We start from the raw sequence: 24312 nt of genomic DNA, 5'->3' as shown, positions 1-24312 counted from the left end.
CTATTTTTATTACTACTTTTAAGTTATCTTTACTTATCTGTATATATATATTTAACAGCAAAATCACAATCTTTCTATTTGTATTTTTAAGTTAATTTTACCTATTCTTATTTATATGTTTGATTACATTGTTGCAATGTTACACAGCTCTGGTTACAGATTACATTTTTGTTTTCATTTCACACTTGCTTTGGCAATGTAAACGTATGTTTCCCAAGCCAATAAAGCCCATTGAATTGAATTGAATTGAATTGAATTGAATTGGGAGAGAGAGTGAGAGAGAGCGAGAGAGAGAGAGAGAGAGAGCGAGAGAAAGAGGGTAAAACAAAGGTATTTTATAATGACAGATGATTACAGGTTAGCTTCTGCCCAGTCCCAATTAGGCGGGGATTCCCTTAGAGAGACAGAAAAAGATGAATGGAAGAGGGCAGGAGAGCGAGATATTGTTCATTCAGTGTAATGGTCACTTTGTAGGATAATTAAAGTAAGTGAAATTAATTACTTAATTAGGTGAAACCTGTGTCTTGGCAACCAATAAGAAAACGTTGCATCTCAAAAGCCCTTATAAGTCCATCTCACTTACACAGGCAGGAGAAGGTCTTTTGAGTGTGTGTGTGTGTGTGTGTGTGTGTGTGTGTGTGTGTGTGTGTGTGTGTGTGTCTCTCTCTCTCTCTCTGCGGGGTGCGGGGCTGGTGAGGAATCATCTTACCTAATATAGGAGAGGAACGTCAGCAGGAACAGCAGACAGGCCAAGACGTCCGCCCTGCCCACGATACCAGACACCTGCAAACACACACACACACACACACACACACACACACACACACACACATTGGAGATTATTCATGTGTTTGACAGCTCGGGTGAAAAGACAGAGCCGAATGTCCATAGGGGACGTTTCCATGTGGAGCCCATTATGTTGCTACGCTACAGTGAGATGCAAAACTTGACCTGCTGCTCCATAACTCTGCCTTTATACAGTCTTGGCTCTCCAGTATCTGGCTTTCACAAATACTGGTTCATGCCCTAAAGTGCAGCAATAATACCTGAGAGGAGTATTACTGAGCCAAGAATATCATCAAGGGTGTTATGGCTTTGATATAATGGCTACCACTGCCTGAAAAGTTTTTAAAAAAAAAACACACAATCCAGGAGTTATTCTGTGATGAAGCGTTGTAATTTACTTTATTGGTGAACCCACTTTCCCTCAACCTGCCTCGTCTACTTCTGCCTCAGTTAGTGATTTCCTATATTTCCCAGAATGCCTTTCGACAAGCCCCAGAGAAAGCCTTAAACTGCTGCATTCAGTGTGTGTACAGCAACAGCAAGAGAGCGACTTTTCCCAGTCCAGAAAAAAAAAAGAGTCGCCCCCTTTACTCAAAACACAACATGTCTTGTGGCTGCATTGCATTCTGGTCTATTGAGGCGACGGTGGGTGAAGAAATTGGTCTCTCTGCCTCTTCTATTCTATTCTATTCTATTCTATACAGGGATTTCTCTTTACGTCGGTGCAAAATTGGGAATGACACCAAAACCTTTCTGCTATCAAACTCCATTGTAGCTGCCACTGGAAATATTTTGACATGACATGATGTCATCTACTATTTGGCAAGTTACCTATGGAAATGAGAGAAACGCACACCACCAAACAACAAAATGGACCCAGAAATGCAAGGAACCAATAGCTGTTTGGGTGGATTTTTCCTTTCAAAGCACAGCTGAACCATGATTTAGGGGAAATATCAGCATGGTTGGAACGTTTCTTTGACCAATTCAGTTGCTTGGCGGAAAATTACGGGTGTAAAATATTCACTAGACTGGCCTGGGCCATAGGAATTATCCAGGTAGGGAATTTCCACCAGCCATCAGCCACCAGCCGGCCGAATATTGGTACATTTTGTCTGTCTGGCAAGTTGGTCTGCTCTACCAGCCACTTTATCAGGTTTAGAAACCCTGTTATACTCTACAATCCGAGCCAGCTGGAGCGTTTTGGGATATATCACACACTGTGGCCAAAAGTGGGCAAAAAGGTTTCTTCCAGTCCTGGGAGAAACATAAGAGTATGTGTAATATATCTTGTTAAATTCTGCAGTGTTTCTCTATAAAGCTGATCTATCAGCCACAGAGTGTGTGTGTGTGTGTGTGTGTGTGTGTGTGTGTGTGTGTGTGTGTGTGTGTGTGTGTGTGTGTGTGAGTCCCACAGAGCAGTGCAGTGGTTTTCTGAGGTGTGTGTGTGGAGGTTTTGTGTCTGGCGGAGCTGCAGTCAGTCAGGCAGCAGCCACAGCATGGCAGAGAGGTAGTAAACATGTCGAGGAGACACTGATAAAGAGCAGGCTGGGGGATGAAGCAGAGAGGGGTGGGGTGGCAGGAGAGAGAGAGAGAGAGAGAGAGAGAGGGAGAGAGAGAGAGAGGGGGGAAAGGAAGAAGACAAGAAGGGATGGGGTTGGACAGAAAGAGGTAGGGACGAGGATGCAGTTTGACTTTTTATGTTGTTATTTTTATGTTGTTTTTTTATGTTGATGTAATGAAACATCTAAAAAAAGAAGAAAGGAATAAAACAAAAACAGCTTACAACTCATCAGCACCCACAGGGAAAGCCAGGCGAGAGAGAGAGAGGCATATCTAATTATGACACGAAAATATGATACAGCACTTCGCTATCCTTTGTGAATCATCATCATCTCTCTTCCTCTACTTTACCAATACTTCCAACCTTGTGACACTGTATCTTTTATTCATGATGAAACTGCTTTTACCTGAGAAAGGCTGTGATCACACAGGACGCTCTCCTGAACGTGCCTGCTTTTGCTTTTGGACATGATGCATTTTGGGGTGCTCTGGTCTAAGGTGCATGCATGTAAACGAGATGTCCCGGGTCCGAATCAGGCCCAAGACCTTTGTCGCACGTCATCCACCTCCCTCTCTCCCAATCTTTCCTGGTTCTCTCTACTTTGAACTATGTAATAAAGGCAAAAAATGGCAAAAAAAATGATCTAAAAAAGAAATTGTCTCATCCAGCAATTACGACAATGCAAAAATAGCCGCGGAAACAGGCGTTACCTAGGTGGAGCTCGTGGACGAGATGATAAAACGTCATGTACCCACATCCTGTTTCAGTATGGACTCCTCATCCTCTTCGTCAAGAACGAGCAAAGCCATCACTAACTCTCTCATCCACTTTTATTTTCAACAATGTTGAAAATCCCTTGTGTTAGTCCAGCTTCAATAGACGCCGCTAATTAGACAGCTTGCAAGTTGCTGTTAAAGTTTTTGTTGCACAGTAACAAGAATGATGTGACGCTCCTTTTTCTTTTCTTCTTTTCTTTCATAATCACTATTGCTTTTATAGTTATTAAATGTCATGCCAGCAAAGCCAATTGCATTAAAACTAACTGGACTGAGAGGGACTGGGAGGGAAAGACGAGATGGAAAGATGGGGTCAGAAGGTGGACGAGGAGGGAGGAGGATGAGGAGGAGGAGGAGGAGGAGGAGGAGAAAAGAGAAGGATGGATTATCCAGGGAGAGGAGGAGGAGGAGGAGGAGGAGGAGAGAAAAGAGAAGGATGGGTTGTCCAAGAGGAGGAGGAGGAGGAGGAGGAGAAAAGAGGATAGATTGTCCAAGAGGAGGAGGAGGGGAAAGAGAAGGATGGATTGTCGAAGGAGAGGAGGAGGAGGAGAAAAGAGGAGGATGGATTGTCCAAGAGGAGGAGGAGGAGGAGGAGGAGGAGGAGGAGAAAAGAGAAGGATAGATTGTCCAAGAGGAGGAGGAGGGGAAGAGATGGATGGATTGTCGAAGAGGAAGAGGAGGAGGAAGAGGGGGGATGGCAGGAGGAAGATTGATTCTGGTTCTCCAGAGAGTCTGTAAATATACCAGCCTGTCCAAAACCATATCAACTGGCATCACAACCCTTTACTGTCAGAGAGTGTGTGTGTGTGCGTGCGTGTGTGTGTGCGTGTGTGTGTGTGTGTGTGTGTGTGTGTGTGCGTGCGCCCATAACGGCTAAATGGACAGAGCAACTTTGACAGCAGCTCCTCTTCCTCCGCTTCAAGGAAGTAATCTGTTTACCACCGCTTGCATGTCTAACATATTATTATTCATTTTGTGTGTGTGTGTGTGTGTGTGTGTGTGTGTGTGTGTGTGTGTGTGTGTGTGGAGGGAGAGGATTCACACACCGATATTTTATTCATGCAGAGGGAGAGAGAGAGAGAGAGAGGGAATCTGCTCTTCCCTCCTTCCCTCCCTCTCTCTCTCTCCTCCCCCCGCTCTTCCTTTCATCTTCCACCTCTCTAACACTCCTTCGATCAGTCTTCATCCCTCCCTTCCGCCCTCTCTCCCTCTGTTCTCTCTTTCCTTTCATCTCCGTCCATCCTGGCCTCTGAAAGTATTTGTGGGTGACTGAGCAGTGTCCTTTCAATACGCACGCCTACACACACACCTACACACACACACACACACACACACACACACACACACACACACACACTCCTTTATCTCCACACTCAGAGACCATCCACTTAAGGATGTAAATAATCTCCTTTCATCTCACCGTCTCAATGAAGATCAAACTGTGTGTGTGTGTGTTTGTGTGTATGCATGTGAGTCTGTGCTTGTGTGTGTGTGTGTGTGTGTGTGTACATACAGTGTGTGTGTGTGTGTGTGTGTGTGTGTGTTGGAAAGATGACACTGCCAGATGGATAGACGCACCCGCTAAGCTCCTCTGTATGTTTTGCAAAACCCAACGTACACAGCAACGAATACCAAAGTACATGCTCAAAGCCCCTCTGCATGTGTGTGTGTGTGTGTGTGTGTGTGTGTGTATGTGTTTCTCACACACACACACACACACACACACACACACACACACCTCTCTTCCAGCAGGCTCTGAGCCCCACCCCTCCAGCGCTGCAGCTGCTTCCAATAGAAGGGTCTTCGAGACACACCCTTCCCCTGCAACTACAATATGGGACATTTGGCTCTCATTTGTGTGTGTGTGTGTGTGTGTGTGTGTGTGTGTGTGTGTGGTTGAGAGGCTGAGATATCCAAAACGATCATACTCCTGACCACACACACCCATAAACATTTAATACACACACACACACACACATATTAAGGCAAATGACATCACATGTTGTAATGAACTGCTTCTTAACTCTATCCACCAAGCAGCCAAAGCTTGTGACTGTGTGAATGTGTGTGTGTGCGTGTGTGTGTGTGGTTGAGAGGCTGAGATATCCAATACAGTCATAAGCTCGTAACTAAATACACACAAAAACTTTTAAAGGAAAAATCCAGCTACTACCGATGTGCCTTACATATCTGGGTCCATTTTGTTGTTTACTGGTGTATTTTTCTCACACACACACACACACAGACACACACACACACACTGGCAAATGATGTCACATGTTGTAATGAACTGCTTCTTACCTCTGTCCACCAGGCAGCCAACTTTCAGCGTTATTGCTCTTTAAAATGAAAGGTATAAACAGTTGTATAATAAATAAAAATATGGATAATACGTAAAACCTGTTATAATATAATGCATAATAAGAGGTTTCCCACTGCCCAGACAGTTAATAAGAGTCTGTTACACCCTGAGAGAGAGAGAGAGGGGGGAGGAATCAAACATACCTTTCTGTCAAGGACTCTCTCCCTCACGCTCTCTTTTCCCCTCTTCTCTCTCTCTATGTCTCTCTCTCTCCCTCTCTCTCTCTGTAATTCTGGCCAATTACATAATTCAGCAGGAATCCCAGCTCAGCTGCAGCTGCCTCCCCTCATCCTAACCCCAGCACAGGGGAAAAAGGAAACGTGGAGTACAGCTTGGTGAAACACACCCAAACACACACACACACACACACACACAGCCTCACACGCACTCACTCACTCACACACACACACACACACACACACACACATACATCAATATTTTTTTGCAGGCGGACTGTCACCTCAGGCAGATTCTAGGAAGACTTGTTTCTCCAGCCTCTCCTCAGCTCTGTCTGTCCTAGCCTTTGCTGCCAGCGCAAACACCCTGGGACCCCTTTATTTTGTGTGTGTGTGTGTCTGTGTGTGTGTGTATGTGTGTGTGAGGGCCCACAGCAACACGGCACACATATGGCTGGTAGGATCCACACATGGCCAGCGCTCTATCAGCAGACAGAGGAGAGGAGGTAGGGATGAATAGAGGCTTTTCAGCCCTGAAACAGGAGCCCCATTCACTGGCTACAGACAGACTGACTGACCGCCAGCCCGGCCATACTGGACACAGAAAACAGCAGCTGAATTGAGAAACCCAGTGGACCCGGGTCTGTTGAGGTTTAGGCTTAGTTTATTTGCACATAAAAATGACAAGAAACTGGGAAAAAGGGAGTAATTCAAACCGTGGTACAAAGAACCCCAAGGGGCTTATTAAATGTCTCTCCCCTCCAAAAGACAAAAAATAAAGATACGGCAGAAACAGAGACGGCGGTGAATCAGAACCCAAACAACAGCATAATTCAACACAGAATGACACAAAAGCAGCAAAATCCATCAGTAAGTAGTAAGGGAAATAAACTAAGCTTAGCCTAAATACCGGACTGAGCACTAGCAACTTTTTGGGAGATTGGCCTGTTGGTCAACTTACCAGTAAAATGATGTGAACACAGACACCAAAATCATCCGTGTGTCCCCGGTAGATCACTACTGTGCTCCATGCTAACTCTTTAGCATGCACCATGTTGAGTGATAGTAGGCGACTAGCATTATCCAAAGTAAGAAGACTGACCTTTTAATAATAAAACGCTGTCAGTGGTTTTTATTTTATGACCTGAAGATTAATACATTTTTTAAAATGAAATATAGCCAGGTTTAATTTTGGAACTATTTCTAGTGAACAACCATGTATTCATCTTTCTTCAGTTCCTATGGAAACATGGAAAGTAGTCCCTGCTAGTTCAAATCAATATGTTATTTCTCTATCATATTTTGTGTAAATTTGATCTCCTACACAAAACTACCAGACTAGGCAACATATAATTTAAGATTACTTATCATTTAGCTTTAGTTCAGTTCAGTTCAGTTCAGTTCAGATCTTTATTGTCCCTCGAGGGGAAATTTGATTTGCAGTAGAGGGCAAAAACACAAGCACAACATGCAAGAGGACATGGGACATTAATCACAACAGTTACAGCAAACAACCAAAACATTTATCTGTTCGTTAAAAGTAACCATCAAACCATTGGAATGGTAGCTTTAGAGCTTCTACAAGTTCTTATTTTCTCACTTTTGAGATGATGCTAGTCGCCTACTATCACTCAGCACAGTGCATGCTAAAGTGTTAGCATGGAGCACTGGAGCAAATAATCTACCAGGGATACATCTATGTTCTCATCCATTTAGAAGTTGAACAAATTAAGTTGCTGTCTTTCTTTCAGAGACAGTGAGGAGTGGGGATGGTCTGAGTTTAGACAGAAAGGACTGGGGACGGTCCAACAGTTTAGACACAGGATGTGATTTTCAAATGCCAAGTCGATTCTCGCGCCTGTGTGGGGAGCGTTCCTCCCAAATTCGCCTCAGAGAGTGTGAACGTCTCAAGAATCCAGAAAGTTGCGCAATCAATTAAGACACCCAGCTGTTCATTTTCCACGCTGTCTCCACCGGCTTTATTTTGAAAGTGATGTGTGATTCTCATAACGAGTCTTGACGCTTCCCATTTCGTTCCTACTCAGCCAAGTCGCCATCGGATGCATCCTCGGGTTAGCAGTAAGTAAGCAAGTAAACTTTTGAGATCTTTATAAGATCTTTTGGTTTTGGAATCGTTCTTTTGGCCGTCAGACATTACGGCAACACATTGCGACTGTCACTTGAAAACACAGAGGACTCTGACATGTCTCTCAGTCAGATTAGAAACAGAGGACTGGACGGTTTCAGTTCTGAGTCTTCCAGTTTAGAGGAAGACGACTTGGAGCTGTCTGAGCTTTGAAGCAGAGGACCGGGCAAAGTCTCTCCTTAGCAACAGAGACGACTGGAGGCTGCTTCTCCGTTTAGAAACTGGCAGCAGTCTGAGTTTAGAGAGAGATTCTCACTATTCTAGCGGTTGTTAATTGGCTTTCTACTCTACTCCAATTCTACTTTGTCTATAAAGTCTTGACACGACATAATAGAAAACACAAGATAGCTCTAGCAGCAGATAGCGGTTCCCTGTCGATGTTGCTCTTTGTTCCTCACCCTGTCAAAGTCGCATGACCCACTCCCCCCCCCCACCCCCACCCCCCCCAACCTTCCAGTTCACACAACCTATTTCTTTCGGAAACGTTTCTGACTGAGTCATTTCTAGCGTGCGACTTGGGCAAGCACTGGGCGAGGGAAGAGAGCGCGAGCAGAATCTGCGGGTAATAGCCTGGGTGATAACAAGTGGGTTTTTCCTCCAAGTCTGTGCCTGTGTGTGTGTGTGTGTGTGTGTGAATCTTTCCCAATCTCGTTCCTTATCATGATAAAGAGAAATGAACTCCATCTGGTCTTCATAATGGAGCCCGTTTATACTTGGATTCATCAGGCTCTGTGTGTGTGTGTGTGTGTGTGTGTGTGTGTGTGTGAGTCACAAGCCAGCTCCTCATCCTCTCCTCTCTCTCTCTCAATATCATTCGGTCCGAGTGTGTCTGCCTGGCTGGCTGCTTGACTGACACGCTGGGAGATGAGCAGGGAAGTGAAGCTCCACTCCACACCGGCCCGGAGACTTTGAGACCTTATTTTTCACTCCTTTACGCTTCTCGCTCTCTCTGCTCCCTTCCTCTTCTCCGGTCCTCTTTTCTTTCCTGTCATGTAGTTTCTCTTGCTCCCAACTCACCCTTCTCTCTCTCCCCTTCCCTTTCGCTCTCTCTCTGTCTCTCTATCTCCCATCTCTGGAGCTCTCCACCGCCACCTCCTCCTCCTCCTCCTCCTCCTCTCTCCATCTCTCTGTACAGGGAGTCAGGCTGGCACCCTGGCAGGAGGCCCTGTCCTGCTGCAACCCCTGCTGTGCTTCATTCATCTCTCCCTCGCTCCATCCCTCCCTCCCTCCCTCCCTCTCCGGCCCGCTCTCGCCTCCTTTCATCGCCCCCCCCCTCCCCACGCGAACTTGATGCATTTCTCTTTTCTTCGTCTAATTTTTCTCCACGCCGCACACGCTTTTCTTCTCCATTCATCTCCCCCCCCCACCACCACCACCACCTCTCCCTCTCCCCTCTTCCAATTTCTCTGCGCAGCCTGTGAACATTGGAGCTCTTTATTCTCATCTCACCTGTTGGAGGTGGGGGAGGAATAATAATCTCCCTCTCCCTCGCTGGCTTTTGCATAGATTTCACAACTCGCACAACTTGCCTCGCAACTTTTCAGACGGTAGCGGAGTCAGATAATGGGGAAACGTTGCCCTTCGGGAATCGAGCGGAGCGCAGAGTTTCCAAATAGAGAGAGAGAGAGAGAGAGGAGTGTGAGAGCCTGAGTTAGGCCGACATATGAGGACACAAAGGAGTCAGAGGACCGGGTGCAGGACATAGCAGAGGAATGAATAGAGGGCGTAGAACTGGAGTGAATAGAAGGTGTAGCATTGGAGTGAATAGAAGATGTAGCATTGGAGTGATCAGAAGACATAGCATTGGAGTGAATAGAGGATGTAGCACTAGAATGAAAAGAGGACATAGCATTGGAATAGAAGATAGAGGATAGAATAGAGGATGTACAGTAGCACTGGACTGAATAGAAGATGTAGAATTGTAATGAATAGAGGACGTAGCATTGGAGTGAATAGAGGATGTAGTACTGGACTGAATAGAAGATGTAGTATTGGAGTGAATAGAAGAAACACCGATACAGTGAATAGAGGACGCAGCATTGGAATGAATAGAGACTATAGAATTGGATTGAATAGAGGACGTAGCATTGGCGTGAACAGAAGATGTAGCATTGGAATGAACAGAAGATGCAGCATTGGAGTGAATAGAGGATATAGATTTGGAGTGAATAAAGGATGTAGCATTGGAATGAATAGAGGATGCAGCATTGGAGTGAATAGAGACTATAGAATTGGATTGAATAGAGGACGTAGCAGTGGCGTGAACAGAAGATGTAGCATTGGAATGAACAGAAGATGCAGCATTGGAGTGAATAGAGGATATAGATTTGGAGTGAATAAAGGATGTAGCATTGGAATGAATAGAAGATATAGCATTGGAGTGAATATAGGACGTAGAATTGGAATGAATGGAATATGTAGCAATGGAGTGAATAGAGGATGTAGCATTTGAATAAATAGGGGATATAGCATTGGAATGAACAGAAGATGTAGCATGGGAATGATTTGAAGATGTAGCATTGGAGTGAATATAGGACGTATTGGTATGAATGGAGCATTGGAATGAATAGAAGATGTAGCAGTGGAGTGAATAGAGGATATAGATTTGGAGTGAATAGAGGATGTAGCATTGGAATGAATAGAAGATGTAGCATTGGAATGAATAGAAGATGTAGCATTGGAGTGAATAGAGGATATTGATTTGGAGTGAATAGAGGATGTAGCATTGGAATTATTAGAAGATGTAGCATTGGAATGAATAGAAGCTATAGCATTGGAATGAATAGAAGATGCAGCATTGGAGTGAATAGAGGATATACATTTGGAGTGAATAAAGGATGTAGCATTGGAATGAATAGAAGATGTAGCATTGGAGTGAATATAGGACGTAGAATTGGAATGAATAGAAGGTGTAGCACTGGAATGAATAGAGCACCAAGCACTGGAATGAATAGAAGATGCAGCATTGGCGTGAATAGAGGATATAGAATTGGAGTGAATAGAAGATGTAGCAATGGAGTGAATAGAGGATGTAGCATTTGAATAAATAGAGGATATAGCACTGGAATGAACAGAAGATGTAGCATGGGAATGATTTGAAGATGTAGCATTGGAGTGAATTGAGGACATAGAATTGGAATTAACAGAGGATGCAGCATTGGCGTGAATAGAGGATATAGAATTGGAGTGAATAGAAGATGTAGCATTGGAGTGAATATGGGACGTATAATTGGAATGAATAGAAGATGTAGCACTGGAATGAATAGAAGATGCAGCATTGGAATGAATAGAAGATGTAGCATTGGAGTGAATAGAAGATGTAGCATTAGAATGAATAGAAGATGTAGCATTGGAGTGAATAGAAGATGCAGCATTGGAGTGAATAGAGGATATAGATTTGGAGTGAATAGAGGATATAGATTTGGAGTGAATAGAAGATGTAGCATTGGAATGAATAGAAGATGTAGCATTGGAATGAATAGAAGATGCAGCATTGGAGTGAATAGAGGATATAGATTTGGAGTGAATAAAGGATATAGCATTGGAATGAATAGAATATATAGCATTGGAATGAATAGAAGATGTAGCGTTGGAGTGAATATAGGACGTAGAATTGGAATGAATAGAAGATGTAGCATTGGAGTGAATATAGGATGTAGAATTTGAATGAATAGAAGATGTAGCATTGGAGTGAATATAGGAAGTAGAATTGGAATGAATAGAAGATGTAGCACTGGAATGAATAGAGCACCGAGCACTGGAATGAATAGAAGATGTAGCATTGGAGTGAATATAGGAAGTAGAATTGGAATGAATAGAAGTTGTAGCACTGGAATGAATAGAGCACCTAGCACTGGAATGAACAGAAGATGTAGCATTGGCGTGAATAAAGGATATAGAATTTGAGTGAATAGAGGAAGTAGCACTGGAGTATAAAATACTCACAGTCAAGAAAACAGTCAAGAAAAAAAACACTAAGTAACCAGTATCAGGCCGCTGTGCGTTCCCATGAAGCAGCAGCAGGAGCACCGGACTCTAAAATGGGACAAAGCCAGCAGACCCCGAGGAAAGCTCTGGGAAATGTCGTCCGGGCTCTAAATAAATCTTAAATCAACTTGAGCATAATTTTTGTCCCTGCATCTGCTTCCCGATTTAAAATGCACATTTTAAATTTACCAAAAGACATCAGCAACCGGCAAGGGAATATCCACCGACCGCCTGCCCAAACCTGTAGGCCACTTTGCCGCCAATTTCACATTGTATAGGAGTGTGACAAAGTTTTTCCATTGATCCTGGCTGAGCTAAACTGATGTGAGCGGAGCAGATGTTCCACATTCGCTAGACTTTCTCTCTTTGCATGCTGGGAAGAGTTTAAAAAGGCAATGTGTGGCAGAAGGTGTTATACGTGAGGTGTGATGTGCCGAGTCTCTGGGTGTATATGTGTGTGTGTGTGTGTGTCTCTACTCACGGCCTCGGTGTGGATGGGGTGCACGGAGAAGAGGAGCGCTGTGGTGAAGGCCAGGCGCGAGTCGTCGAACACGCAGCGCTCACACGTGTGCATGAGCAGGCAGGTCACGGCAGAGTGCAAACACACGTTGACCACATGGAAGTAGAAAGGTGTCATGCCACCCAGCAGGATGTTCAACCTGAGAGAGAGAGAGAGAGAGAGGGAGAGAGAGAGGGAGAGAGAGAGAGAGAGAGATTGAGTGCTTTGGGATGGGATGAGTTGCATTTATGGTTTACCTAACTGTATGAAAGCCATTTGTGACAAAAAATCATATATAATGGAGACAGAGAGAGGTAAACAGACAGAAACAGACAGACTGATAGCTAAATAGACAGATATAAGAAAGAAAATATGAATCATATTACACATAGTCAGTGTCACATATTTTCACATAAACCTCCGCCACAAGGAACAACAAGAAAGGGTCAACCTTATCTAAAATAAATCACTAAACAATACCGCTGCGAATTCACCAGGGGAATTTTAAATGTAAATTACCTATTACATTTTCCTGGATGAAGTGATTGTCTCATAAACCTGGACAGAATCTCAATCCATTTACTGCAATGCCTGAATTTCAAATGAAAGAGCCTGACTGACTGCTATGAGAGAGAACATTGGATTCCTGGCATCAAATCACTCCCTCCTTAAGATCTTCCAATAGCTAATCCCTCAGTGAGGAATAGGGGTGAGATATGCAATTTCACCCAGTTTATCATAATTGGCATAAGACTGTGACAATTCCCTCTCCACCCACACAGAATGTCAATACAACCTGTTCATTCAGCAAACCCGGGAAGAGTGAGCCATTAGTTCAGGTTCCAGTCTGTCTTTAGATTTTATTACGTTTCCTTACAATACAGCATTGTGGATCCTAACCTCCAACCATCAGCCAGCGATAGCAGATTCAATTATAGCTATTCTCTACGGACATTTCTCTCATTATCAAACCATCTTAATGTGATTTTTCAATATGGAAACCTCTGGAAGCCCCACATCTTTCTGAGGATCAAAGGCTTTGCAGACCAGAACAAAACCAAACAGGGAGAGTTTAACAGAACATGGCTTCGGATCAGAACTCCATATCTCTGATTATAATTAGTTATAATGGGACGATTTGTAAGCCTTCGTCCAACCCATTATGTGATGAAGGAGACCCTGTCCTCCAATATCCCCGTTCTGCTCATAATTCAACACCGAAGCCTGATAAATCGTGAAATCTTGCAGAGAAAGTATTAACCCTCAACATTATCTCACCCTGACCTTAACTGATGCTGATCTGCCCTCATAGCCGATGTGCTTCCTGACACTTGAGATTAATGCATTTTAATTGGGCGGATTTTCCCCCCGGTCCGGTCAGGGTCCCAACCCATCCATGAGGTGAAGGCTTCAGAGGAATTTAAATTCGTCATTGGAGGCGTTTAGCCGCCTGACACGCTTATCCAGAGCGACTGACAATGAGCGAGCGGGTCGGGGGTTCAGTGTCTCAAGGACATTTTGACGGGATGCCTGGCAGCTGATGGGACACACACACACACACACACACACACACACTGGCTGTTGCAAGGATCAAACCTGTGACCTTTGGGTGATGGGCAGGTCTGTCTAACCACTAGGCTTCCCTGCCCCCTCTCACGTGAATAACAATGAGCCTGGAGCTGCACAATTGAGGCTAAAATGATAATCCCCACTTATTTTGCTACAAAAATGTGATTATGAATATTAATCCTGGCTATTATTCTGGATGATTTGGAGAACAAATTTACTTGATTGCATTTTTCACAGTCGGTGTCTAATTGAAATAAAATGAAAAGTTTCAGTGCTAATTATGGAAACTAAAACCACAATATGCCAATATGCATTACTCATGCATCACTCAAGTCAGCTTGTTAATTAGCTAACCATCATATGTGGGAGTATTTGTTGTGTTCTTTTATCTTTCTATTTTACTTGATTTGATTCTTTTAATGGAGTGCATTTTGCTTGTTCTTTTATATGAATTGTATCTTTTTATCTGTCTTTTATCTGCCTTCTATTGATGTAAAGCACTTTGAGCTGCATGTTGTGCATGAAAGGTGCTATACAAATAAAGGTTATATTATATTATTTTATTATATCTTATTATATTATATCTTATATATTATTATTATTATTATTATTATTATTATTATATCTGTCAGCTAACCATCACTGTCTTGTAGTAAACACATCTGTGCACTAGCTAACATATCTAGCATTAGTGCTGGCTAGCAGTCACATGTCCAGGTCAATATTATTCTGCTGGCTACTTAGCTCGCTAACAAAGCTAAAACCCAACTGTTTGTTCAGTTTCACTGAGCTGACTCCTCACGTTACAACTCAAAGTGTCTTGTAGCAGACACTCGGACAGTTTACTGCGTCACAGTAACCTACATTTGGAGACAAATCTCCCTTATCGCACCATTCATTTTGACTTATCTGAACTGACCTACACCCACGCCACAACAAACCTTTCAGATATCTCTTTTTCTAGCCTGGTTGTTACATATTTATTCATTATTTGCATACAGCCAATTCTCCACCAAACCTGCATGATGCCATCAGATGTGGTTGCTAGGAGATTAGGAGATTAGGAGATTATGTTCTAGCACTTTGGAAATACACTCATTTGTTAATTACATGAGATTACCAGCACGTTAACAATACTGTGCTATTACGCAGATTGTATAGAAAAGTAAGATGTAAAGTACATTCACATGTTTTGAAAAATCCTGTTAAGACTTCAGGCTATCGTGGGACGGACCGCCGGGCTGACGTCTTCTCGCCCGGAGCCTTGAACATGACAGAGGGTGGACCGTGTAAGTGAGCGCATCTGGCTGCTTGTCAACATCCAGACTGACATTTGGGGATCCATTTCCAGCAGGCAGATCCCTGCACACACACAGTGGCTCTGTTCACACTGCAGCCGAAAGTCTCCCAATTCTGATTTTTTTTTTTTGGTTCATTTTTGCCTTTGTTAGAGATTGAGAGAGACAGAGGAAGAGGGGGATGACACGCAACCAAGGTCCTGGGTCGCATCTCGTCAATTAGCTCTGGACTACATGGATTGGCTAGCCGAGGCACGCGACCTATGTGCAACTTGTACTTGAACGCTCAAACCATAATTTGTCAGCGTTGCCATGACAATGAGTAAATCTTACATCATTCACCTGAAACAACTGTTGTAATAGGGCTGGGCGATATGGTTGAAATCAATATCATGATAATCATAAGGATTTTTCTCAATATCAATATATATCATGATATGGTTCATGTATGCAAAATCACATTAAATAATCAAATTAATGTTCATCTCATTGAACCGAATGGTAATAATAGGTGTGATGTCAAACAAAACTGAAATTTTCAAATAATATTCCTACCATACCTCATTTTAGCAGAGTTTTTTAGTAAAATTTGCTTGTCATCATCAATTTAGACAGCAGAAATGTGTGTCATGATATCAAAATATCTTCATATCATCACGATATGATTCCACTGAAAGACGATAAACGATAATATTGAATTATCGCCCAGCCCTATGTTGTAATTTTGGCCACCACAGCACTAGCATAGAGGACAACTAGACATAACGATGGAAAGAAAGCAAAATAGATGACTTGATTGGTGTTTGGGGAAACGATTCACTTCAGTCACAACTCAACGGTGCGTCCCGGAACAGAAACGCGTTCGAAACGAGCAGGAGAAGAGCAGCAGGTAACAGAAACGGACGTGACATCTTACGTTATCGTCTTTTCCACATCATCTGTCAGTTCGTATCGGTATCAGCTACGGTTTACATCCTGGAATAGATATGAAGAGTCATGCAAAAACAAAAACAATCAGACAGGCCTGCGGTGTGAACGCAGCCGGTGAGACAGACGCAGTGTCCTCTGTGGCAGGAGAGGTGAAGGACAGCTGGAAGGAGAGATAATCGAGCTTTCTCTCTCTCTCTCTCTCTCTCTCTGTCCCTCTCTCTCTCTCTCTGTTTACTGACCATGCATCAGCAGCAGCAGACAACACGCTGTCCTTTGCTCTGATGTATTCTGCTGTAGCGGAGACTGGGCCGTGACCCAAAGGAGGGTCGTGAGAATACTAAAAATAGGTTTGTTAATTATTCTGGGGAGAACTTTGCATCAGCAGTTGATAGCTGTGTTAATTTGCTAAACCTCCCAAATTCACTGCAATGTAAAATAGACTGAATAAAATACCACAGGCAAGTAGGACAGTAGACTAAAAACCACATTCAATACGATACGACGTAATAAATAAAACTTCAATGACAACAAAGTCTGACTGTGCAGAATTATGTTTATTTCTGAGCCACAACTCTTTCTAGCAATGCCACTGGCTCGCTAGAATGTAAACAACAATTTAAAAATGTCATTACAAAGTGTAAACGATATAATTTCAATGGAGAGCTTGTGAAACTGTGATGGTCAAGCCGTCTCATTTGCGATTACTACAGCAGAATAAAATGGAGCTAATATCGCGATTCATTTTTCTTCCCCGCGATACGTATTGTCACATCTTTGTATTGCGATATATTGAATTTCCATATAGTGTCCCATCCCTACTAAAAACAGGGTGAAATGTGTTAGATAAGCCTTGAACACTGGCTGAAGAAAAAGTGGAAAAAGTGACTCGGAAGAAAAGCAGAGTAGATAACTGAATTTCTTGGTTGACAAAATGAAAACACTGCACAGACTTTAAGGTAATGACTTTTTTCCAAAATGGATAAACATCGTCTGAGTCAGCCAGAGAGCTGCTTGGACTCGAGTGCCACGCATCTGACGTCACTCTGCTTCCCCTCTTCCTCTGAGATCCCTTGTTTCCTTACCCTTCATCTCCCACTCTCGTCTCTTTCTATTATCTGTTGTGTCCGTCTCCTCCTCCTCCTCCTCTCCTCTCCCTCCGCTTCCCTCTCTCCTCCGCCACCAGGAGAGGATCCGTCACCGCTTCTTCCTCCTCCTCCTCCTCCTCCTCCGTCTCGTGTCATCTCCTCCTCCTGTTTCTATTTTAATCACATGGCCTCTCTCTCTCTTTCTCTCCCTCTCTCTCTCTCTCCCTTGTCTTCTCACCGCCACAGTCACTGCTCCATTCACAGCGCACGCCGTTATGAAGGGCCTTGAGGGCGAGTTGTGAGTGTGTGTTTTTACTGTGTGTGTGTGTGTGTGTGTGTGTGTGTGTGTGTGTGTGAGCAAATGTGTGTCCTTCACCTTGAGCGTATCTCAGAGGCCCTGCAGTGATCGCTGGCACAGAAACAGAACGCTATACTGACTGCACAGTCTCCACAGGCACACCAATGGGCCTTGTGTGTGTGTGTGTGTGTGTGTGTGTGTGTGTGTGTGTGTGTGTGTGTGCTGCACCTACCCATGTGTGAAACAGACAAATACACATATAATCGACCCCGAGGGCACAGGTGTGAGTGTGTGCATGAGTGTGTACCCATATGTTCCTTTGCATGATTGCGTGCATAAAAAATTAATTAATTAATCCGGTAACCCTTTAAATTACAGGCCATTCATTACGCAGTAATGACCGGGAATAACCAAGTAATATCCAATTAAAATAAAACTTTGAAAACTTAGAAAGGTGCTGGAGGCAAAAGAGAAACTAGTTCAAAAAGGAAGAAACACGCAGTCTCTATTGATTTCTCTTCCATTCATTAGAGAAAGTGACGACACCTGTGCAGAAACATTGTTTATTTCGTTAGCTTTTCATTTACCTATAATGTAGAATACATACAATAATACATTATATATATTAGAAAAGACCTACCAATACTGATGTACAATATTCACATATGTATACAAACATACTCCATACTAACTTCACAAATAACAACAGTCATTCTAATGCTATAACTAGTTATTACATATATTTTACTTGGATATTATTCAGTTATTTGCAGTCATTACTATGTAATTAACGGCCTTTAATTTAAAGGGTTACCAAAAATCCTTATTGGAGTGATTCATGTATTGGTTCATGATTGATGTAGTGGGTAGTTTATGCAAAACACAAGTCAGCCAAGTCGTCCAAGTTGTCCCGAGTTACAGGAGGAGGAGAAAGAAGTGACTCGATGTTTGAAGTTGTAACAGCCTGATGACTTGAGTGAATTTCAGACCAGACGAATGTAAAATGTCCTCACTGCAGTTTGGATGGAGGCTTTTATAGAGGATGGTTCCAGCCATGGTGAATGTTAAGCTCGTTTTCCAGAGCGTCCTCTCTCCCTTACGCAATTCCTGTCGTCTTTTTTTCCGTGTGTGGGAACCTGTAGCTAGAGGGTTTTCCTAGATGTCCTACATTTTACCTATTATCTTTCTAAATTTTGAAGCGGGGTTGCTGGCTTTGCACCGTATTCTCATCCATTTCATAGAAGCTACTTTCAGGTGGAAAAACAGAAAAGATTCCTCAGCTGAGAGGCTTGAAATGAGGCGGGATGTAACATAGAGGATGTTAGTGATTGGTGAGAATTGCAGTCTAAGACTTCTGATATAAACAAAAAAGCAATGATTGTAGTGAGAGTTTTGGGTCAATCTGGCCAAGCTAGTCTCATTAGCATATGGAGATGTTTATATTATTTTTTTTATTTTCTAAATCCAACATTTTTCCAATGATAAAACTGTGCTGCTGTTTTTCCTACTTCCTTGTTCCAGTGTTTACATTTTTGCCGTCATAGACACGCCTACTTGTCCACCCGCCTACTCATACTGTCTTTGTCCAATGAGGCCGTTAATTCAAAACTTTCAAATGTATTTGGATAGGAGCTACTTCATTCACAACACTGAGTTTTTTTAATGCTTTATCAGGCAACTTTGTAAATGCACATACAGCATCTCCTTCATGAATTGCATTACTACAATTAGATTTCCTATCTAAAATTTGATATCATTTTGCTTTGAATGAAAGCGAATGGCATCTAGAGGAAAGGAAATAAGTCACATGATAACTGTTTCTCTGATAACAGCATGTCAATTTCCACAGGAAGGCACGGAGGAGCTGGAAAACGGGCGAAACGTTCACTGGGGCTGAAATTATAATTTAACCTTTATTTCTCCAGGGACAGCTGACAGAATATGCATGCTCTTTCCCAGCAACACCTTGCTTCACGTTCTCACACTCACACTCACACACTCACACACACACATTCACACAAATGGGAACTTCACAGTACGACTACAGTCCTGGGCCTTGGTAAAGGGCACCGCACCAGTAGACCTGTGCTGATATGAAAATGTCATGATTATCCTGACCAAAATTATCTCGATATACGATATTATCGCGATAATAATAAAAAAGATGAAAACTTTAAAAACAGCACTGTAATACGCTTCAATCGCTAAAAAACAAACTTATCAGATCAATCACAAGACATTTGACTTTTCCCTTAGAAAACAAAATTATAGCTGGTTTCGCTTATAGAAACTGTAGCGATAGTTTTGAACGATGATTGTTTTGAGAAATCAAACTAACAGCATATAAAATAAATAAAGAGCTACTGTCCTGCATCCACTTCAACTCAGTCAAAATCATGAATATAACATGTTAACGTTTATTATAGCACTCTCCCTTTTGGGAAAATAAAGCATCAATGATGACAGACGAGTCGCGGTTATTACGGTTATCACGGTTATCACGGTTATCACGGTTGTCACGGTAATAAAAATTAGTGGCGGTGTTATAACCGTTATTGTTTTTTAAAGCGATATATAGTAATACTGCTTACTGTCCCATCCCTACTCGCTGTAGTAGCTGTAGTAGCAGTAGCTGTGAGGGGAACGGAGAGTATTTCTTATTCGTTCCCCGCCCACATTTGTCAGGCCGGTGTGGGATTTTAACCAGCGACCTTCTGGTGACCGAGCCGATGGAGGCGGCGTGCAGCTGCCGGCCAAATAACCCTCAGCCTGCTGCCCAAAACATTTAATATCCTCACCTGGCGAGCAGTAAGGTAAGACCTGTCACTGCTGAAAGATCACCCTCCGCTCCATTGTCACTGGCCATTACTGTGGGTCTGCGGTATACACACACACTCATGATTAAGTGGTGTGTGTGTGTGTGTGTGTGTGTGTCTGAGAGCAGATGCTCCTTCAGAGCTGTAAGCGATGCTGTCCACTCTCAGGAGAAGCACTAAGCTGCGATATCTGCTAAAACAACTGTATTACTAGAGGGAAGACTTGCAAGCAGCTGCTGGAGAGGCTGGAGCTGCGGCGGGTAATTAGACTGAGTGTCATCAAACAACGAAACCTTGCAGCTTCCTAACCAACCATAGACACACACACACACACACACACACACACACACACACACACACACTCTCTCTCTCTCTCTTTCTCACACACACATACACACACCAGGGTTCCCACGTTCACTTGGACATTAAATTCAAGGACTTTTCAATGACTTTCAAGGTTTGGTGTTTGGTGAAATTCATGGACTCCACATGTTTTTTTTGGGGGGGTGGGGGGTAAGACATGATATCAGTTGAAATTAGATGCGACAGAGGCCTCATTTTTCCACTCGTGATCTTGTCAAGTCAAGAAACCCTGGTGAAATCATTCATTTTAAAGCTGTTGAGGAAGTCTTTAATTTCCCCGTGGGGCAATTTGCTGCTATAGCAACGCAAATCTCCATCAGGCAGAGGAGAGGTCCACAAAGTTGAGAGATATTGATGAATTTGCTACATTTCAATTTGAAAAAAAAAAAATCAAGTACTTTAAAAGGCCAGCTGTTCATTTTATTTTATTTTTTCTCAAATCCACACACTTTGATGGATTTACAAGGCCTGTGGGAACGCTGACATACAGAGAGAGGGGGGGGGGGGGAGTGACAGCGTTGTTATAATCATCATCTTTTGTCTCTCTGTGAATACGCTTCATTCAGAAAGAGTTTCTGTTATCTTCCTCCAACAGTAGGAGACGGAGGTTTATGAAAAAAAAATACTGTATCTTTTTTGCAATGTCTTTTTCAACCGCGCTGCTCTGAAAACACAGTGCAAACAGCTGTGTGTGTGCGTGTGTATGTGTGTGTGTGTGTGTGTGTGTGTGTGTGTGTGTGTGACTGTGAGAGACAGAGTGACAGAGAGAGACTTCTGTCGATTCGTCATTAAAGTGCAGCGACACAGAAATCCACAACTCTCCCTCACTAACGAGAACTCACGCTGTGTCTGGTGGTTGTATGTGCTTAGTTACATGCGTGTGTGTGTGTGTGTGTGTGTGTGTGTGTGTGTGTGTGTGTGTGCGCCATAGCTCAGGGCCATGGGATGTGTGAATGGGGAACAGTCCCGTTCTGCGTGCCATTTTGTTTTGTTTCCACCATAACTGTTTCTCATTGATGATGCGTTCACTGTCCTCGTTGAGCGCCGATCTTTGAACTGTCATTGCGCAACGGCTCTGGTTGTTATTATCACCATAAACCATCGGTGACTCTCTCCACTTTCCCACTCGCTATCACTCTGCTGTTGTTTGACTCAGTCTGTACGGCTGCTGTTCTGTAGCTGACCTTTGACCTCTGACCTCCCTGTGGAGGCGGGGCAGCCAAAAAGAGGATTTGGTGACACTTTTACTTGAATTGTGGGTTCTAACTCATTATTAACTCATCATACACACGCGCTAATTACTTCATAACTGCATCAGATAATGTTTTAATGTATTATAATGCATCATGAATCTGGCATGAGCAACAGAGAAGAAAGAAAAGCAAAGGTTCCAGTGGTAAATACATTATTTATAACCAGAGCCGGGGCGATACGGACAAAATTAATGCCACGGCAATCATAAGAAACTATTTCAATATCAATATATAATTCATTCGTACATTCATCTTCCATAGCCGCTTATTCCTATCCAGGGTCACGGGGGATCAATATATAATATCTGCTTCCATATGCATTTGATGTTCATCGCATTGAAGTGCATGTGCAGTGGTAATCGTATATAAAGTGTGATACAGCTCTCCTTTTCAAATCATATTCCGTTTCATGTCTTGTCTTTGTGAGAGATTTTAATCAGTTTTTTTTGCTTGTTATCATTATATTAGATAACAGGATTGTGCCATTTCATCACGATAAGATTTCACTGAACAAGTATAAATGCTAATATTAGTTATGATATTAGTTATGATGTGTGTGTGATGACTGTGATGATGTGTTATAACCAATAATTCAAGCGTTACCAAGAATCTCCATATGGGGATCAATAAAATATGCAAAAGACCCTTTTTCTCTCCTGAAATTTTGAAGCTCTCATGTTAAATCATTAGTGCTCATTGCTCACTATGAATGAAAGAGTCTGATTGGTTGAATTCTCTAATAAGTCTATATGTTTCAGCTATGTTTTTTTGCACTATAGCACAATTTGCATCAGTTTGGTCATTTTCCTCATTTTGATACGCTGTGTGGGCTGCTCTCGTTTTCTCATGCGATAATTGGAAAATCATATTATTAGCCTATTATTTATAGTAAAAATCCCACCCTGTTCTGGATCCTCGCCTGGATCTTCGTAACAGAATTCAGCGCCAAACTGTGCGCAGACACGCCCTCCCCTCCCGGAGCAGACCGAGAGCTGCAGCCGGTCCGGAGGAGAAACCAGACCGACCAGACCGACTTTACTGATCCATTACACCTTTTTTTCAGCTGTTTCTCCAACTTTTACACCATCACCCGCACCGCACACCTCCAACACACCGCCAACCGCACTAAAGTGAAAGTATAAGTCCCCAAAAAGCTGCGCAACAAGTGTTACATAAACCTTACCTGTCTGTTTTTTAGCTGCGAGTTATCTGAATCCCTTTGAGCCTTTATCTGGATTCCTATTAAAACAATGCTGCGAGGAGAGCAGACGGGATATGCTTCAGCAAGTTCACTGCGCCACTGGCCAGCCGAGCAGCTCTCCCTCCCTGTTAAAACTCATTATATGAATGTTTATAGTGAGGCAGACGCAAGTACAAGGCATAGCCGGGGAAGCCTCTAAGGTAAAATAACCATAATGTTCCTATAATATTCCTATAAGGAGTTTTAGTGCGTCTGTGGTGCTCAATAGTGAGTTTACAGTGACATTATCGTACTTTATGGCATTTTTTATCTCCCATGGTGCCGCTATAACATTCCTATAGGGAATTATATGTAGTGATATTTGCATAGTACTCTTCTAAAATTTAGTATAGGACTGCAACAGTTCATTTTCCATAAGGGGGTAATCAACTGCATGACGTCAGCCTTAATTGGATGTTTACGGGGCTTTCACGCAATAGTTGGCGGTTGGATTTTCACTTGAAGCCTAATAACAATGCGGTTAATTGCGCGCATAGCCTATAAACTCCTGCAGCATCCTTGTTTTTTCGCAGCTCCACATGTCAGGAAAACAGAGAGTCGTGGGGGAAAAAGCAAAGCAGCCGAACTTACTTGAAGGTGAGGATGCACAGCGGGCGGTAGGACTTGTGGCTGGTGTTGTCCGCCATCCTCTTGCCCCAGAAGTCGTTGCTGAAGATGTTTCCGAGGCTGGAGCCCGGTCGGACGTCTGGGTTGTTGCTGATAGCCCACACGTCGTCGTGCACCAACTCCCCGTGCAGAGAGTTGCTGTAGCACAGCGCGCACAGAGCGGCCAGCACGGCGTACCGACCCGCCGCCCACATCGCCTCCGGCCGGACGGACACCCGCAGCTGGCGAGCTTTCTTCTCCCGGCCCGGCGCTGTCATGTCGGCCCCGGCTTCTCCCGCAGCTCCGGTGGTCCGGGAAGAAAGCTGGGTGCACCGGAGGACACGTCCATTCCGCCAGACAGGTAGCGGCTGTGTGCTGGGAATGTGTGTGTACTGCGGGGGGACTGTGTGGATGTACTGTGCTGCCTTCACGTGCAGTCGGGAAATATCGGAATTACAGGTTAAAGGAGAGAACCGGGGTCATTAAGAGTTACAGCACGTAACTACTGTCTGCGCTGAGTTTGCATTTCCCCCAATCATTTTGCAGTGCATGCCCTAA

At 43.3% G+C, this 24312-nt stretch overlaps 1 protein-coding gene across 1 annotated transcript in view; it reads right to left on the bottom strand.

Annotated features, from left to right (window-relative positions):
• The window catches only part of LOC139656734 (protein O-mannosyl-transferase TMTC1-like), a 24417-nt gene extending 385 nt beyond the window's left edge, over positions 1-24032 (bottom strand). The window contains exons 1-2 of the mRNA XM_071534343.1: positions 23740-24032; positions 12279-12456 (exon numbers count right to left, since the gene is read on the bottom strand). Of these exons, the coding sequence (XP_071390444.1) occupies positions 12279-12456; positions 23740-24032 (471 nt within the window). The remainder of the gene's footprint in view (positions 1-12278; positions 12457-23739) is intronic.
• Positions 24033-24312: the final 280 nt, after the last annotated feature.

Source organism: Centroberyx affinis, unplaced genomic scaffold (genome assembly GCF_046629955.1).
Source record: "Centroberyx affinis isolate AG114_WGS23_722 - 3 ecotype Tasmania unplaced genomic scaffold, CSIRO-AGI_Caff_v1 ptg002521l_1, whole genome shotgun sequence".
Lineage (NCBI taxonomy): Eukaryota > Metazoa > Chordata > Actinopteri > Beryciformes > Berycidae > Centroberyx > Centroberyx affinis.
This window is presented reverse-complemented; position numbering and strand designations above follow the sequence as displayed.